At 44.4% G+C, this 17961-nt stretch overlaps 1 protein-coding gene across 16 annotated transcripts in view; it reads right to left on the reverse strand.

Annotated features, from left to right (window-relative positions):
• Positions 1 to 1329: 1329 nt before the first annotated feature.
• Epb41l3 (erythrocyte membrane protein band 4.1 like 3) overlaps positions 1330 to 17961 on the reverse strand; it is a 172878-nt gene continuing 156246 nt past the window's right edge. For 4 of the 16 annotated variants that reach the window (XM_026789494.1, XM_026789493.1, XM_026789498.1 and 1 more), the window contains 13 exons: positions 17081 to 17116; positions 16810 to 16875; positions 16162 to 16353; positions 9997 to 10071; positions 9558 to 9656; positions 7867 to 8586; positions 7216 to 7338; positions 6301 to 6657; positions 5261 to 5392; positions 4410 to 4508; positions 3937 to 4017; positions 3548 to 3664; positions 1330 to 2441 (listed from right to left, as the gene is read on the reverse strand). In XM_026789494.1, coding sequence (XP_026645295.1) covers positions 3554 to 3664; positions 3937 to 4017; positions 4410 to 4508; positions 5261 to 5392; positions 6301 to 6657; positions 7216 to 7338; positions 7867 to 8586; positions 9558 to 9656; positions 9997 to 10071; positions 16162 to 16353; positions 16810 to 16875; positions 17081 to 17116 — 2091 coding nt within the window. In that variant the 3' untranslated portion in view covers positions 1330 to 2441; positions 3548 to 3553. The remainder of the gene's footprint in view (positions 2442 to 3547; positions 3665 to 3936; positions 4018 to 4409; positions 4509 to 5260; positions 5393 to 6300; positions 6658 to 7215; positions 7339 to 7866; positions 8587 to 9557; positions 9657 to 9996; positions 10072 to 16161; positions 16354 to 16809; positions 16876 to 17080; positions 17117 to 17961) is intronic. The other 12 variants (XM_026789503.1, XM_026789502.1, XM_026789507.1 and 9 more) reach the window with 7 other exon arrangements.

The following is a 17961-nucleotide window of genomic DNA, read 5'->3' on the forward strand; positions in this document are numbered from 1 at the left end:
CTTCTGATCTGCTCTTCAGTTTTCCTTTGAGTACTTATTTTACTTTTTGTTTTTCTTTTCTTTTTTTTCTGTCTTTCTTTATCTTCTTGTTCATTTGTTGCAATACTGGGGATTGAATTTAGGGCCTCATACATGCTAGGCAAGTATTTTTTTTTTTAAGATTTATTTATTATATATACAATATTCTGCCTCCATGTATCCCTGTGGGCCAGAAGAGGGCACTGGATCTCATTATAGATGATTATGAGCCACCATGTGGTGGGAATTGAACTCAGGACCTCTGGAAGAGCAGACAGTGCTCTTATCCTCTGAGCCATCTCTCCAGCCCCTCCAACTTTTTTCTCTTTAAGTCAGAAAGCTAGGTAAATCATGTCCTGGAAGATGTCAATAAAGGCTAGTTCCTTCGGTTCTTAGTTTTCCTGCGCACCATGAGCACCTGGAAGGGGCCGTGCAGGCCTTGTAACCCCCACTGCCTCATTTATGCAGAGCTGGTATCTGGAAGGGGCCATGCAGGCCTTGTAACCCCCACTGCCTCATTTATGCAGAGCTGGTATCTGGGAGGAAGAGGAGTGTTTTCTAGTTTTATTTTTTTCCATATAACATTTCTATCGATTCTTTGGGAATTTCGCATCTTACACCCCAGTCACGCTCATTCCCCAGGCTTTCCATGTCTGCCCCTGGCTTGTGACTACCCTGTTCCAACCAAAAAAGAAACAACAACAGCAACAACAACAACAAAAGAACCCAAGTCCAATGTGTGTTCTCTGTATACTCACTGGAGCATCAAACTCCCAGTGACCTGGCCTTTTAGTAGAACTGAGTTCTTCCCCACCCCCGCCAGAACCCATCGGTTGTGGAGAGCTTCACTTTAGCATCCCTGTTACACTTTCTGAGTTCTCTTCGATGACATCCTGCCTAGGCTATTCCTTTTCTTGGAAGCGGGGGTAGAGGTAGGAGTAGGGGTGGCCACAGAAGTCTTCCATGTCCCTCTTTGTCAACTGTGCAAACTGCTGTCATCGATATCACAGTCAAGGCAGCTTTCTTAGGAGCAGCGGTTCTTAGCTAACTAAAAGTACCCAGAGGCATCAAGTTCCTTTTCTCACGAGAGCCTATAATGCCCTTTTGAAGCCATTGCAGGTAATTGAATATTTCTATAAATGTATTTTGCTATCATCCCCAACCCTCCAAGGTCTGTATGGCTGAATGCGTGACTCTCTAACCCCGTCTAGCAAGGATTGCTCTATACTTCAGCTAGATGAGGCCTCTGGTGCCATGCAAATGTGAGCTCTGGCTAAACCACAGAAAACCGGAATCATTCCACACAGAAAATTAGAGCTTTCAATGCATTTGCCATTTTTATTTCGCGATGCGGTAACATGATTCAGGACGGGCTGTGATGCAGTGGACAGCGTAATGGAGAATATATCTTTCTGGAGGCTCTTTCTAACTAAACACTAAATAGTTTAATTACAGTGGAAATTCTGTACAATTTAAGGCTTGGCTCTGAACTAGATTGGAAATATGGACCAGATTTGTAAATAAAACACCTTTTTGTTCAAGTAAAAGAAGAAAAAAATCAATGAAAAAATACAAGGAAAAGAAAAACAACAAGAAAAAGCAGCCCGGCAGATCTTTCTGGAGTGGATTTTTGTAATATTATAAACTAACAAAAATACAGGTTTTCTTCCTCAAACAATGATAATGTACATATTGAGGGTTTGCTCAGGTAATTCTGAGAATCTTTCTGGATTGGACGCAGACCAGAGTGAAGGAGTAGGAAGAAATTACATCAGTGTGCTAGAATCAATTCTACCTTATAACAAATTAGAGACACAAAGCAAGGTTGTAAGCATTAAGTATTTCTAGAGGGTCAGAGAGTCATTACTGCTTACGGGTGAGAATAATAAAACCAGATTAGACAAGGGCAAGATTCAAGTTGTTCACTGAATGAAGTCGGTTATTGGCACATCTAATCTGGGGTAAATCTGACACACCGGACCTAGACGGCTAATAGCATTTCAGGGTAGTTAACATTTGTTTGTAAACAGAATCTGTCACCTATGAGACTGTGGTTCTGTGGAGACTTTAATAATAAACTATGGTAGGCATGAGTTGTGGTCGTGTTACATGAGATCACGGTTTACACAGTTGGCTATGAACGTGCAGGTCGGGTTGAGAACAGATTTCGGTGGAAATTAAAAGTGCGGCTCTTTTGTGATTTTTATTATCGCTTCATGCAGTGTCAGTTTAGAGATGCCGATTCGGATTGCTTTATACGGGAAGATCTCTCTGCCAGTGTCTTTCATTAACGGTCAAGGTCAGTTCTTCTGGAATTTTCCACGGACAGATGCAAGTCAGTTGGTTGGAAGAGGGAACGCCACATAGGCTCTGGTTTCCCTAACGATTTACATGACTGGGTTCGTGTGCAAGCTGAGTTACTCCTGTGGGAAGAAAGGTTCCATCAGTTTCTCATCGGAAAACATCCGAGCAGTTACAAAGGGTGCTGTGGAGGTTAGAATGCTCATTCTGACAGGAGGCTGTTACCTGGCAACAGAAAACTACATCACTCAAGTGGCCGAAGCCCATTGGAGAAAAAAAAAATATTTTTTCTCTCTCTCACTTTTGCTTTCATCTTTCAAGAATTCTATTAATTTGGGTCTGAGTGAGTTTAGCATTTACTTTTCCTATTTTTAAGAGGTATTACTCATTAACCTAAACGCTCCAGAAAATGTATCTGGACAACCTCTTTTCAATATTATTCTTATTCCAGAAGTACACGGGTAAGTAGGTACAACTGCACTCAGCATCCGCAGCCCACCTAAGGATATGCACGGCCACCTGAGTTCTCACATAACAGGGCTGTGCACACAGAGAGGGCAGAGTCTGCTCATGATGTTGCTCACACAGACTGGCAAGGCATGCGCTTTCACGAGGAAAACATGACCACAAATCTGCATTGTCGCCTCCCTTTGGGACAAAGTCGATGGGGAAAGTCAGTCACAGAATACAGGAAGTATAAGGCATTCGGAAAGGAAGTGAGTGCTCAGTTTCAAACTAAATCAGTCGGAAGCACAGACGGTTGTCTTGGAAGAGCGTGCTTCCAAGGGACGACGATGCTGTCATCAAAAGCATGAAGGAGTACGGCTAATTTCTCTGCAAGTGGAAACACAAATTCAGCTTCGCAGAAGAACCCGCTTGAGTGTTTATTAGGCCACACGGCGAGCGAAATCAAATTAGATATTTCAAATTTTGCCGATGCGAAGAATGCAAAGCCCAGAGAAAAAGCGCAGCAGTGAGACAAGGCAAGCAAGGACCCTGCTTTCCCTTCGCCTCTAACTGGCGTGGGTGCAAACACAGCTCTAACGATGGCTTCTCCACAGCAGAGGTACCCCAGTACCCACAAACAGATCTCCATCTTCTAGCCAGCCAGCCCCATGGATGCCAGTGAGAGAACCAAGGGAGGGGGAATGAGGCGAAGGAGGGGAGGGAGGTGCCCCATGCTGCATGCCAGCTGAGGCAAGCCTAGAGAATCAACGTCACCTCTTACCTCTGGTCAATCCTCTCCGTCTTCTGGTGTGATTTCTGTCTCTTTATGGACCACTACTTTGGTCACTGACATGTCGGGGTGCTGCTCTTTGGCCTCTTTAATTGCCTGAGCCAGAGCCTATCCCCAGGAAATCACAGAAGGGCAAAAACAAAAAGGAGGTGGGACATGCATGAGCCATAGCAAGGTGTAGACTTATGAGCTAAATCTATATCCACAATTAACAAGGAGGTACAATGATTACGGAAGGATTCAAAATCGTATTCTGCAAAGTTAATTGAGAAACTGTTTTAGAATACATGCTGATCTAGAAGATTAGCACTGGGAACCCAAAGGCCCATAAGTTCACATTGACTTCTCTGTCAGAGCGTTTACCGCCTCACACACACTACCTGGTCATGGTCAATGTCAGCATCTCCCGTGATGACTATTCGCTTCTCAATTCTCGTCTCTGAAATGCCGCCTTTCACAGTCTAGAGGGAACAGAAAAGCCCTGTGAGCGACTCACTGGGGAACGGCAGGAGGCGGGAGTCGCGTCAAGTGCCACTGTCGTTCATTCCCCCACGTTCACTGTCAAAAGCAGAGCTTTTGGGGCCTAGCAGGGCCAGTTTCTCTGAGGTCTACTCTATGCCCACCCTGGGATGGGCATCAAGGATATCAGAATGAATCCTCAACAGAAACTGGCAGAGGCAGACAAGTTCATGGGAGACACTGACGTCTCTCAGCTCACTTTTAATACAGCCTAGCTCGACAGCGGATAGGCGAGTAAGGAATTCCCGCACAGCCCGGTCTGCCGGAGGTTTTGGTGATCAATGCCTTTCTCCAGCTGTCAGGATTGGTGCTTGTGGGTGTCGGCTCCACTTACTTTGGTAATGTGTGTGGTGGTGGTGGTGCTAGTGGTTTCCGACGTGATCGTCTGGGCGCTCATCAACACCCCTGGCTCCAGATCGGACCCAGGGTCAACCTAAGCAGGGACAGGAACACACACAGCACACACGTGTGGTTACATTTCCTCTTCAGAGGACGGTCCCATTCCTTAATGCCGTACAGTGACAGAGTGAACTGAGCTCCCCCCATACAAAGACTCAATCAACCACAGATGGAAAATACTCAGAGGAAAATACTCAGAAACTGTTTGCCGCCAGACTGAATGTGTCCAGGTATTTGCTAAACATCGGAGGACAACCACACTTATTTTATTTATTTAATGTAACCACACATTGCATTTACATTGTGCAAGGTAGTGTAAGTCACCTAGCAATTATTTAAACTATATCTGAGGATGTCCACACATTATAAAGAAATGTTATACGAGCCTAGACAAGGAACTGGAGCATCCATGGGAAATCTGGAACCCACTTCCTTAGAAGGAAGGAACAATCGCTTTCTAATCATAGGCCAATTCAGGCAGCTCCTGGGAGCGCTGGGAGTAAACTCTAGGCAAAGCCGTGGACTAGGAGGGTTAACAAACTGAGATGTAGTGGGCAGCCCAGTCCTCTTTATGGTCCATAGCTGTACACCCAGCTCTCTGAGGCTCTCCTATGCCAGGTTACCCAGTGCCTTGGGGAAGTTCCTGTGGCTGCACAGTCAGTAATAAAACCACAGCATAGCACTGGTCTCGACAGAGATGGTTTGGTCTCTCAGCCTCCTGGACTGCTACTGTGTAGTTACGTTTGAATGCATGACGCCACAGAGCGGCCAGGCCTCCGGTCTTACCTGTGAGGACTCGTATGTGATGGTTTTGGTTTCTGTGTGAACTACTGGCACTTCCTTGGTAGAGATGTCGAGCTTGCCTCCTCCTGGGGAAACACTGCCCACACTCATGCTTTCCATTCTCACAGTGGAGGACTGCATCAGTGGGAAGCAAGGGGGAGGGGTTACTGAGGCGCACACATGGTTTGACTCCCCTCTCTTCTTGGTGTCTTTTGTTCGTGACAAAAGTTTCCACATTAAATGAGGAGGGAAGATATGGATCACGGCATACAATAAATCCGTGTCAGTCTCCTGCCAAAACCCAGCAATTGTGGACATAGGATGTTTGAGGCAACAGAAACGTCTTAAAGGACATTAAAAACAATCTGCTCCTTCTTTTCAATCTCATATGCAAACACTGATAGAGTTAAACCGATAAATGAGCTTTTAAACCAGTAACCAAGGAGGATGAGGCAAGTCCTAAATCATCAGCCACCAACCACCAATGTGTGGAGGATCTCAGACAGAGAAGAAAGTTCTAGAAGTTGGAGGAATGCTTTCTGGTCCTTCTGGAAAAGTATATGGATCAGAAATAAATGCCAACCTTTCATTTAAAAATATTTATTATTATTGTTGTTGTGCCTATGTAGGTCAGAGGGCAACTTTCAGAACCTGGTTCTCCTCTTCCACTGTGGGTTCTAGGGACTGAACTCGGATCATCAGGCTTGTGTGACCATCACTGTTAGTCACTGCGCCATCTTTGTGGCCCTCCAGTTTTCTCATAGCTAATTGCTGGTTCCCACGCTTTCTGTCAGTTATAATGTTCATGGCAGAAACTGCTTCCTGGAGCTATACGTCATCAATACTTACTAGTTTTATGTTTCTATGTGACCCCAAACCTGGAAACAAGCATGGGGGCCTTTCACTGCCACGCGAAGTAATAGAACGGAGAGGAAAACCAAAGGCTCCGTGCACCATGAGGCATAAAGTTAAACGTAGCCTTGCTTTCCTCACTGATCTAAGCCTCAGGGTATCGCCTGAGAGAATTAGTAACTACCGTTTACCTCAAAATGAGACTTTTGTTCCAAAGCCTCGGAAGGGTGCGTAGCCTCCACCTGCTCCTCCTCGCGGGAGCCAGTGGCAGGCTGTTCCTGCTCAGGGACAGACTTGTCAGCCACCTCTCCTCTCTCTTCCTTGGCTGCTTCTGTCCCTTTTATGCTGTGCGGATCCACGGGTGTGGACTCTGCAGCATCCGCGTCATCGCCCGCCGCGTGAGAAGCATCCCCACTGCCCTGCACGTTCATCACGCGTCGCTCTTCCACCACGACCGTTTCCTGCAGCACCTTCTCAGTGCTGGGGGGCTGTGAGTGCGGGGCGGGCGCCACCTCGGTTTCAATGGATTCTGTCTTCGTTTCCACTTTCTGTAGGGGAAGAATACAGTGTCTGAGTGCCCTTCCATAAAACAAAACAATCAACCCCCACCCCCCAAGCTGCTGCTCACTAGGATGTCCAAGGCTGGTATCCAGAGCTCATTTGCACAAACACAGATGGAAACAAATTCAGGTTTCCTTTCTCCCGCCAGCTTTGCCGTGCCTGTTTGGCACGCACATTGGGACCTGCACGGATTTCTCAGCAATGGCAGGAGAAACAGAATGGAGTAAAATAGGCCAGTGGAGAAAGGAGAATAGAAGCTTTGCCACACATTCACACGGGCTTTGAATGCGCTCTGAGACCCAACAGATGAGACAAAACCTCCTAACGCCATTGCTGTCGAGTACCGGAAGCGCATTCTTGAAGTGGAACGGAAGCTACGTGACAGATACATGCAGCGGCACAGAGGGCAATCACTCAGGACATCTTTGAGGGGCAGGACGGCAATGCCACTTGGGTGCAAAACACAGACACACACCTGCCACAAACTCGCAAAGCAAAGCAAATGGGCACATTCACAAACACCAAGGATGGGAGCAATCGGCCACCTGCACCCAGCTCTGGGTCGTAGAGGAAACCCCGCCTATGAACTCTGTGGGTTTTCGAGCCGACTCTAACAGACTGAGGATCTCCGAGCCATCCATGAGCTTCTCCCCAGAGGACTGTTTAGTCTGAGTAGACAAAGAGAGGAAGAGTCAAACACGAGAGAGGCGCCTCAGGCTCACGTGTTTGTGGCTTGCTAGACAAGACTGGAGGCAGAGGGGAAAAAAGGAGGAGGAATGAAGGAGTCCACGTAGAGAGCTTGGAAACAGAAAACAATGGAGGCATAACATAGCAAACTAGGTGACCACGAGCCCTCGTGAGCTACAGCAGAGTTATTACGTTTAGGGTGGTGCCGATTTAAGCAGGTCATTTTCCAGCCCCCCCCCTCCCCCCCCGCCCCTTTATTGCAAGCCACAGCAGCGTTATCACGGCATCTTGGGAACGGGCAGCTAGAAATAAAATGGGAAAAGTGTTTTAATGCTGACTTTAGACTGCAATATTGATTTAATCATGGGGGAAAAAAAGCTGGGTTCACTGCTCTCAACATAAAGTCAAGCGGCAAGAGAAACGGGAAAGGTTCAGGGCGGAAGGGCGCTGTTTGAAAAAATCGTCATGCTGGAATCTTAAGGTGCGACTGAACGAGAGCCACTGGTTACCACTACTTGGGATGCAGAGGACTCGGTGACGTAGTGAGCAGTAGCCACAGTAAAGGCCGGTTCCTGGGAGTACCGCCACTCAGACAGGCTCTTCCTGCGTGGGCCAAAGGGCCCTACCTTCAGCACCTCACATTCGGGCACCTGCTGCGGTTTGCTGAACCGGGGCTGGGCAGGCGCATCCTCTCCCAGCATTGGAGCCTTCTGGGTGTCATCTTCCTCAGGGCTTTGCCGACGAGATTCAGCTTCCTTGATGGGCGCCAAGGATTCTGACAATCTCCGCTTCGGGGTGTGGACCTCAGGTCCCCTTCTGGATTTCTCTTCAGTCAAGGATTCCAGGACCTCGTATTCCACCAGCAAGGGAGCAACCTTCACAGCCTCTGTAGCGCCTCTCTCCGTCTTCCGCAGGCCTTCCAGCAAGGAGGTCTGTGCGGCTTTCTCCCCCTCTTTAGCTTTCCCCGTCATGGTAACAATTCTCCCAGAGACCGTGTCGTAGGATTTCCCTAGCGTGTACATCTTCTGCTTGTTCTCCTCCTTAAGATGCATGTCACTGGTCAAGTCATGGAAGCCGTGCATGTCAACCATACTAGACTTTAGCAAGTCGGCTGGGATCTCACCAGTTTTACTGGTCACGGTAACCACCTTGTAAGTCACAATCTTTTTCGAATCACCATCAACTACCTCAGTGGGTATTTTGTCTACAATAACCCAATCCTCTGTACCCTATATTCAAAATATAAAAGCTAAGTTAGGAAAGCTTATGGCATTTTGTTTATAAAATAAGAACCCTTTATAGAAAAAATCAAGGCCTAAACTATACTCGGGCACGGGGTAGGACGGAGGCAAAGGGTGGCCGCTGTCATCTAAGAATTAGGGCTGGAGACCCCTCTCACCTAAAGTCTACCAATTTCAGCCCAGAATACATTCTGTGGGGTAGCGTTGCAATTCTGTGTTACTTTAAATAGGAACACGTCTTGGCAAGGAATTTTAGAAGAAACCTATTTGACTTTATGGTCAGCAGCTGGTTGCTTTTTATGTTAGGATTGGATGGTATCACTGAACTATTCAACTTTACGCACGTGGGCACAAAAGACAGTTTTCCACGTTCTCTGTTCTAGAGCACTTCACATACTGGTATTTTCACAAGGAAGTTGAAGGTATTCTCCAGGTTTCTGTCAATGTCATTTTCCAAGACTGCAAGTTTATTTCCTTATCCAGGGCAGTCAATTCATGACTACACTTGGCATCAGTGCATACCGAGTGCACCTTTATTCAAGGTATGGTATTAGCATTTCCCCTGATGAGCCACTACTGATTGGATCCTTTATAAACAAGACTCAGAGGTCCGTGGAGTGCTCTGCTCTCAGCTAGAACTAATTCGATGGCTCAGTAATTTCTCTCTTACTTCCTTTAGCATTAGTTTCAACAGGACAGAAGAAAGGTAAGAAACATTGGCCTACAGGAGAGCTAACAGGACGCCGTGGGCTAACAGCTAACCAGCCTACCCGGTTGCGGAAGGAAGCAAGCTCAAACCAGAGTAGGTGAGCCTTTTGTTTTACATCTTAAATGAGAGTGCTGTTTTCTATTTATTGTAGCCTGCAAACCTGAATCTATACGTTTGTGTTAAGCAGAATAACTGTAGGTTGATCTATATGCTGGCATTGGACTGAAAGAAATAAATTGAAAAGAATAACCTCTAGGGTCGACGGGACAGTTTTCTGGAAAATTATCTGATGAGAAGTGGCCACAGAATCAGCAGAAACGCCTTCGTGCATTTTCTTAACCATGCTTGGCTAGTGAGAAAACCAATATAAGTTCAGAGTATTCAAAATCAGTCAAAGGCATTAAAAATAGTAGCAGTCTCTAGATGAAAACTGGCAGTGGGGGAATTTCAGAAGATTATCACAGGTAGACCCAGAGCCTCAACGGTAATTTTTATCATGTAGAAGTTATGAGCAATATGTAACTGATCACTAACATACTAAGCAAATTCCCTCTCCCAAAGTCTAAGCAAAGTTACGTACCCACCTTAGCTTTAAACAAGAGAAACTAAAGAAGTGAAAACCAGAGATTTCAGTGACAGCAAAGGCTGAAGGTTTCCTCTATGCAAATAATCCGTGTTTGCTTTTTTACCTGAGACTCAAGGAATGCTGAACTTCCTTGCTGTAAAAATACAACTTTCTCAGAAATCTCTCTCTCTTCTTTAGTCTGTTTGAAGAGAGGGGGTTGGAGAAGAGGGAGTAGACATTTTCCAGAGAGACAGTTAGGAGGTGAGCTCTGTACCATCTGTGGATACATTCATTCATGCTTTCCTGGAAGAACTATTCATTTGAAAAGCGACCTAGAATCATTCCAAGTTTTAATAACCATCTCTGAATGGGCAACGCTATTTCCTGAAATGGATGCTCACACAAGTCAAGACATTTCACATCTCCACAAACATTAGGACACACAAGAGTGGTATAAAGGGTTGCTTCGCCGGGCTTTTCTCATGGCCCTAATAGTAAGCACTAAAAGAAAATGTGAAGAAAATAATTTTTAAAGTAACGGGAGAAACGCTCACTTCTAATCCTAACAAATATCCAATATGCACATGCTATGTGGTAGTGAAGGGAACACATGGTTGGTGCATTGCATTAGCCATCTGTCCTGGTTAGCTCCATCTGTCAGCTTGATTCAGCTGGAGTCCTTTGAGAGGGAGAACCTCGGTGGGTGAATCCCCCAGACCAGACTGGCCTACTGGCATCTCTTGGTTGCTAATCGAGTAGGCGGTGTCATCCCCTAGGCAGATGGCGTTGGGCTGCATAAGAAAGCTGGCTAAGCATGAGCCCGCCAGTGCGTCCATCCGCAGGCAGCCTTCTCTATGGTATCTGCTGCAAGTTCCTGTTTGAGTTCCTGTCCTGACTTCCTTCAAGGATGGACTGGGAATTGGAACTGTAAAGCCAAATAAGCCCTTTGCTTCCTTCCCTAGGTTTCTTTTGGTTTGGTCAGAGTGCCTTTTTTTTTTTTTTTTTTTTAAATCTGGAACACCATTCGCTTGAATAAACGCAGTCATTTTTGACTAGAAGTCTCTGTTGGCCTCCAAGCAAACAAAAGTCAAATTTTACTTGAACTTTTATAATATGGTAAGGAAGTTTGTTAAAGTTAATTTTAGATTATCTGAGTGGAAACTTTAGATCCAATCATAGTTTTCTTTACAGAATCAAGGAACATTAATTTCGTCCTTTGATGTGAGAACCGGCTCTTGGGTTTTAAAGTATTGCTTTGCTACTTCCTTCAGTATTAAATAGCCCTAACTCAAGCGGTGATCCTACTGCTACCAAGTCTGCCCCTGTATAGTATACAACTCCAGACAGTGGGGGTAGGAGGAATAGTTTTGAAATTCAACTGAAAATGATCGGGTGAAATTCAAAGGTTCTGAAAGAATGTCTGGAAGAATGAACTTCTTTAAGCAAATCATATCATTATAAACAATAAACTTCAATGAAAACTCGTTAGAGTTTAGGCCACATTCAGAACCTTGTGTCAGTAACAGAAACAGCTAACATACTGGGATAGGTTTAGAAATAAATTCTATACATGCTCTACTTTCCAAGCTAACCAGCGCCTCTACTAAGGAAGAGACCATTTGTCTACTGGTCATTTAGAAAGAACTACACTGAGTTCATTGTAGGGGGACAGTTGGAACCATTTTGTGGGACCTACTATAAATTGTGACTAAACTATTCTTAGATGATTCTTTCTAATGAGAGGTTAGTAACCCATTTTTATTTGGGAGAAAACAATTCCTATCCTATTGCAATTCTGGAGGAAGGCATTGCAAAAGATAAAATTTACTATGAACAATTATTGGATTCAGATTTAAAACATTCTCAGTAACCTCTTTTCCAAACAGAAAAGAGGATAAAAAAAAAGAAGTTCAAAATTACAGATATTCTTCTAGACCTCTAATTATAATCATCGAGATAAATGTTACTCCAAAGATAAGAGCTAGGGAAAAACCAGGCACCCAAACAGTGGTTTTCAGGAAATGTACTGGCCTAAGAAACTCTAATTTTTAAAATATGTGCCTGATACTGAAAACATCAACAGGCTACATTTAGAACTGTGTGCCAACAACAGAAACAACTAACATAGGTGTCAGTATCCAGGCACACCGGCCCCGCCCCTTAGGGACCTTGCAGAGTGCATCACCCCTGCTTCAGACCTGCATGCAGGGCAGGCAGTATCCTGTCCCTTTAAAAGGCAAAACTTTGCCTACTTCTATCTCTTTTTCTTCTTCCTCTTTCTCTGCATCTCACTCTCTCTTTTTTAAAGTATTGCTTTGCTACTTCCTTCAGTATTAAATAGCCCTAACTCAAGCGGTGATCCTACTGCTACCAAGTCTGCCCCTGTATAGTGTACAACTCCAGATAGTGGGGGTAAGAGGAATAGTTTTGAAATTCAACTAAAAATGATCGGGTGAAATTCAATAAAACTCCCTATGTAAGTTCTGTCTCCATGGCCTGTCTCTCACCTGCTGTGGACTGAACCCACCCGCCAAGGTCCAATCTCACGCTACATGTTAACAATAGGAGGATGGGTATACACTTCGTCTATTCATGGTCTACCTTCCAACCCAACCAGTGCCTCTACTAAGGAAGAGATGAACTACTGATAAACTGAAGCCTCTATACTGTGCCTCATTGCAGCCAAGGATACAGTCAAGTGCACGTGCCAACCATTTTATTTAGTTATTAAACAGTACACTGCAATAGACTTGGGATGCAAAGTCCTATTCAGGGATACAAAATTCATAACACCCATTCTCTCCTGGAGTATGAAGGTTTTCTAATAATAAACGTTAGAGAATAGGTAAATTTGATAGCGAATATAAAATGGTGGGAATCAACTGTAGTCAGCGTCTGTGTCAAAGCTATACATATTAGATGCACTATACCTGTTAAGCTCACTACTATACAGTGAACATACCTGTGGATTTACCGCCCACATGCCAAAGAGGACAATATCGGCATCTCACAGGCATTAATATTGCTTTTGGATTGGGATTTGGAAAATTTTGGTATCTAAGGTAGCCTCTAAAGAACATGGCTCTAAAGTGTGTCCTGTGTGCCATGCCCAAGGCCATTTTGGGAACTGTTGGTGCTCAGTGTCCCAGAGAACATGTCTCTTTCACACGAACTCATCTATTTGTTAACAAGGACTTGGTTTTATCCACTGCTCTGAGGGCATCTCTGCTATTTCTCTATTATTTATGCAAACACTGAAACCTGAAATCACTGGCAATCAAAGTCTGACTTATGTATAGTGAACACACGAAATTCTCAGAATATAATCATTATTTTTTTTAACTTTAGTATGTTTGTAATTGTTCATTAATGGTATCATTTTATAGAAGTAACAATTAGTATTCAACCACTATAGATAAGAAAATGATAAAATTAAAATTCTGATCACTAGATTTTTTTCAAAATATATTTTCTCACTGAAATTCATTTGAAAAAAGAAAACCAGAAAACAACTAAGTTGGGGTCATAAATGTGAGGTTATTGAATCTAAGTATCTTATTGATTCTGACACAAAACAGTATTATTTTATTTGTGATGCAATTTTAAAAAATAAGTTAAATATTTTTCTGCAGACACAACTGGGATTCCTTCTACACTGGATAATTAAAGTGGCCACATCAAGGAACAGAGTGACACCAAGCAATTGATATTCTTTCAAAACTGTCCCCCATTCAAAATAAAACTGACTGCTTTTGAGTCTGGAAACCAATATGCTTTGTACATTCCTAGCTGAGGTTAAAGAGACTGTCTGCTTTTCATAAAGCCAGAAAAAAAAAGCTGAAGTCTAAATATAGAAAACAGAGGTGATTTAGAGAATCAGAATGTTTTCTTTGCTCTTATAGCTATCTATAGGGCTCCCAGCTGGACTATAAACTTGGATGTCACTGACAACTGTCTCATTCTGAAGAACACAATGGAACGCAGAGGTCATGCTGCCTGGTCCAGCTGTCTAGAGAAGCCCAGGGCTTGAAGCCAGTGAAAACACCTCCCATCTTCCAGGCCCTGAAGTCCCTAGCTTCTCTAGAACCCCTCTGCTGCCCAGCATCACCATTCTCTAGCTCGCTACATCCACACAACTGCCTCCTGAGATTTTCATGTCTGCACTATAGTGAGGAAGGCATGGAGCTCTTGCAGAGGGGTGGGAGCAGCCAGCATGCCAGCACTGCAGTTCTCCGTCTGTGGACCTAAGTGGCGCTGCCCTTTAGCTACTCTTATGTTGAAAAGGGCCTTTTTTGGCTGGCTCATCTGTTTACACAGGTGCAGAGAAGGCAGGGCATCCAGGGAGCCCTCAGGGCTGTCAAAGCACCAGCCCCTCCCACCATCAATTCAACATCATCCTCCAAGATTCAGAAGTGATGTCTTATCAGTCTTATAGCTTTGCCTTTTAAAGTCTTCATGTTTATTAATGTAATTTCTTATTACCCAAATTTTCATTCAAAAATGCTAGCATCTACTATTTCCTTGAGTATCAGCATGAAAAGAGATGCTGGGATTCTTTCCTTTTTTTTCATTTTTACTTTGGTTTGCTTTGGTGGCAATTTGTTTCAATTTGTGTATTTAAAACTTAATCCAGTATCTAATATCTTTAGAGACAGGAAATTGTTTCCAAAAAGAGATAACATAAATAAAATAATCCAGGTTTGAAAATTACAATAAATTCTACAACATCATAATAGGTAAGTGACTTTTTCTAAAAAAAGGTGTGTGTGCACACACATGTCTGTATGCATATGTGTATTATATGTGTGAGTGAGGGCATACGTGTGGCATAGCATGTATGTAGAGGTCAGAGGATGACCTTGGGTTTTAAGTTCTTCTGTTCTGCCATGTTCGAGGCAGGGATTCTTGTTGTTCACTGCTGCTCATGCCAACTTAGGTGGCCCAGGAGCTCTGGGGGACTCTCTTGTCTCTGACTTTTTTTGAAGCAGGTATGTTGGGACTGCCGAGGCACACTACCACATCTGACTTTAGGGTGCATTTTGGGGAAGCATCAAACTCCTGTCCTCATGATTTTACAGCGAATGCTTTATTCATTGAGCCATTGCCTTAGTCTGCAGGTGCTACTCTTAGCAATGCAAAGGCTATGCTGACCAAATCAGGCTGAATGTTAAATTTCGTCTCCCGATGTTTAATGGTGTTTAATGGTACAGGGAGACTTTGGTAACAACACTTTCATTCATTCTGCCTAAAAAGAACTTTTTCAAAGTAACTCAGACAGGTAGCCAACTCTTTCCTTTTCAGCTGGGACTGGGTTTGTCATGAGAGGAGAGATAATGAGATACTGGCCCTTTCGATAAACAGCCTTCAAAGACTCGCAAACAATGGGTGTAATTTGATTCATCCCTTCTCTGCAAGGACTTCAGTACCACCACTTAAAGCCTTTCTCTCACACAACAGCTGAGGTTTAATGCTCTATTCTGTCACCGCTCCTTGGGCAAATATCTCACAACAAAAGGATCTTGGCAAGGAGGCTAATCAATACAGTGCTCTAAAGATGCAATTTCCAAAAATGATTTATTTTGAAAGGGAGAGAGATAGCAGGATGCTCTCTAATGGTTGATCAAATGGCCACTATATCCACAGACGAGGAGCCCTGGAGGGACAGAGCCCAGCCCTCACTGACACTTCAAAGTCAGTTTCCTTATATGGAAAAGTCTTACTGAAAAGGGGGTTTCTGTCATCTGCTTTTCCCATTTAAAAAAAAAGCAAACACTGATTTAGAATTAGTTCAAACAAACAGTTATAATTAAAATAAAAAACATTAAATGAAACCAAAGTCCAGTATTAGATGCCAGAGTAATGATCTGTTCTGAAATGCTGTTAACTTCTGACCCCTCCCCCCCCTCCATTTAAACACCAGACAATCTTATCAGGCCTCATTTTCCAACTAACGAAAAGAAGAAATGGGTTTTTAAGGGGCATTTCTCAATGTAGAAGAAAGTATGTTTACAGAAAGTGTCGCTTCACTAAGAGATCATCAACTTCTCCCAGGTGGAAAACCGACATGAAAAGTAAGACCCCGGTGATGTGCACAGCGTCTCCCTGCTCTTGCCTGGCCATGGTCATTCTTAGCACAGTGATGCTGGGACTTGATCTTCCTCCCCTGCTTTCTCTATCTAGCACTGAGCACCTCATTCCGAAACTGGCCACACCCCTTTCACAGTCCCAGACCCTGTGGGGAGCTAGACCACTGCACAGAAGACAGTTAGCCCACAGCCCAGATACTGACCTCCTCGGGCACGAGCGGCTCAATCATGGGAGCATCCTCCTGCCTGGCAGCCAGCCGCACAGGGGATGTGGAAAGCCTCTTTTCCCACTCGTTGGTTAAGGCAGTTTCTGTCGAGGTTTCTAAGAAGGTTCTCTTCAGCTCGCTAATGTTGGTTTGGTGTTTCATCAGTTCGTCTTGAGTCTTATCGAGCTCCTGCGGTCAGAGCGAGAAGATTCCGGCAGTCAAGTTCTCACAGTGGTTTTTGATGCCTGCCTCTCTCTTTTTAAAATATAGCACACACATTAGTCGTCAAAAGGAAACCGGACTGGGATCAGGGTTCAAGACACTACCACAAACGCTCTAGTGAAAATGTAGGATTTCCAGGGAAAAGAGAAAGAAAAATAATTTCGTTTCACACAGCATACAAATGAACAAAAACAGTTAGAGGCAAATTCTAAGAAGTGACATTTATATGTAGCCAGAGGGTTAAAACAAATACACACACAGGAAAAGGATCTATGTCTAGGAGAGAAGAAGGGATCAGAGTTAATCATCCCCAGCCACTACCAGCTGAGCACACAGGTCATGCATCATGGCTCAAGTCCACACGTATGCCACAGAGGGATCAACAACACACACGAGCATGCACTGGTGCGTACCAATACCAACCTCTAACATAAGATTACTATGTTTGACATACACATTTTCACCCTTTATTCGCTTAATCAGACTATTCTGAAAAAAGTGGAGAAGAGAGGGAAAGGTAAGGGACACAGTAGTCACGGGAACAAACGCCACGTCACACACCGTCGGCATGGCAGCCGAGAAGAAAACATGCGGAAAACGTCTGGACACGGCAGACAAACAGTGACTCATCACACACTGGTCTGGGTTGGGTTTTTTTTGTTTTTTTTTTTTGGTGGTATCTTTAATTTTCTACCTGTGCCTTGAGCTCTGCATCTTCCTCCTGGTCCGACTGGCAGCATCAAGAAAGAGTGGGAGATAAAGACTTACCAAGCAATTTTCTCTAAAGTAAATTGGTCTATACACACTGGCTGGTTGTGAGCCCTACGGTACCCCTGCATTCAGACACGGTGCCTTCTTAGACACAAAGCATAACCCTACACACAAATGACGAAACATCACTGGAACAAAGCGGCAATAGATTCTTTGCTCAGGGCGGCTCTGGCATTTTAAGAGGCAGTTGCACAAGCTTAGAGAAGGGGTTGTGGGAGGACTGACAGGTTGTCCCTACTGAACATTAGCAAAGGTCTGGGAGTCTGGAAGTTGAGGACCTAGTTCACAATTCCTAAAAATGGCCATTATTATGGGAAAATGACAGCCCTTCTATATGCAAGACCTCGCAATAACTACATGTCAGCTCAGGTTTGTAGACCACAGATCTGCAGCTCAAAGATCTTATCACATAGGCTCCTGCATTTTAAAACCATGCGGAGCCTCAAAGTCACTCCTTGTACTCACACACTTTGTTTTTTAATTATTATCATTTCTTTATATTTTTGGTGTATGAGCGTTTTGCCTACATGTATGTCTGTGCCCCACTGTGTGCCTGGTGCCCGCAGAGGCTAGAGGGGAGGGGTTTGTATCCTCTGGAACTGCACTCTCAGATGGTCACGAGCTCTCACGTGGGTGCTGGGAATCAAAACTGAGTCCTCTGAAAGAGTGACCAGTACTCTTAAGTATTGAGCCCTCTCTCCAGCCCCCCCTGTTGCTGAGACAAGGGCACCCTCTTCAGCTTAGACAGTGCTGGGACTGCAGGTGTGAACCACCGCACCCAGCTGAACCCCCAGCTTAGACAGC

The sequence above is a fragment of the Microtus ochrogaster genome, unplaced genomic scaffold, assembly GCF_000317375.1.
Source record: "Microtus ochrogaster isolate Prairie Vole_2 unplaced genomic scaffold, MicOch1.0 UNK20, whole genome shotgun sequence".
Taxonomy (NCBI): domain Eukaryota; kingdom Metazoa; phylum Chordata; class Mammalia; order Rodentia; family Cricetidae; genus Microtus; species Microtus ochrogaster.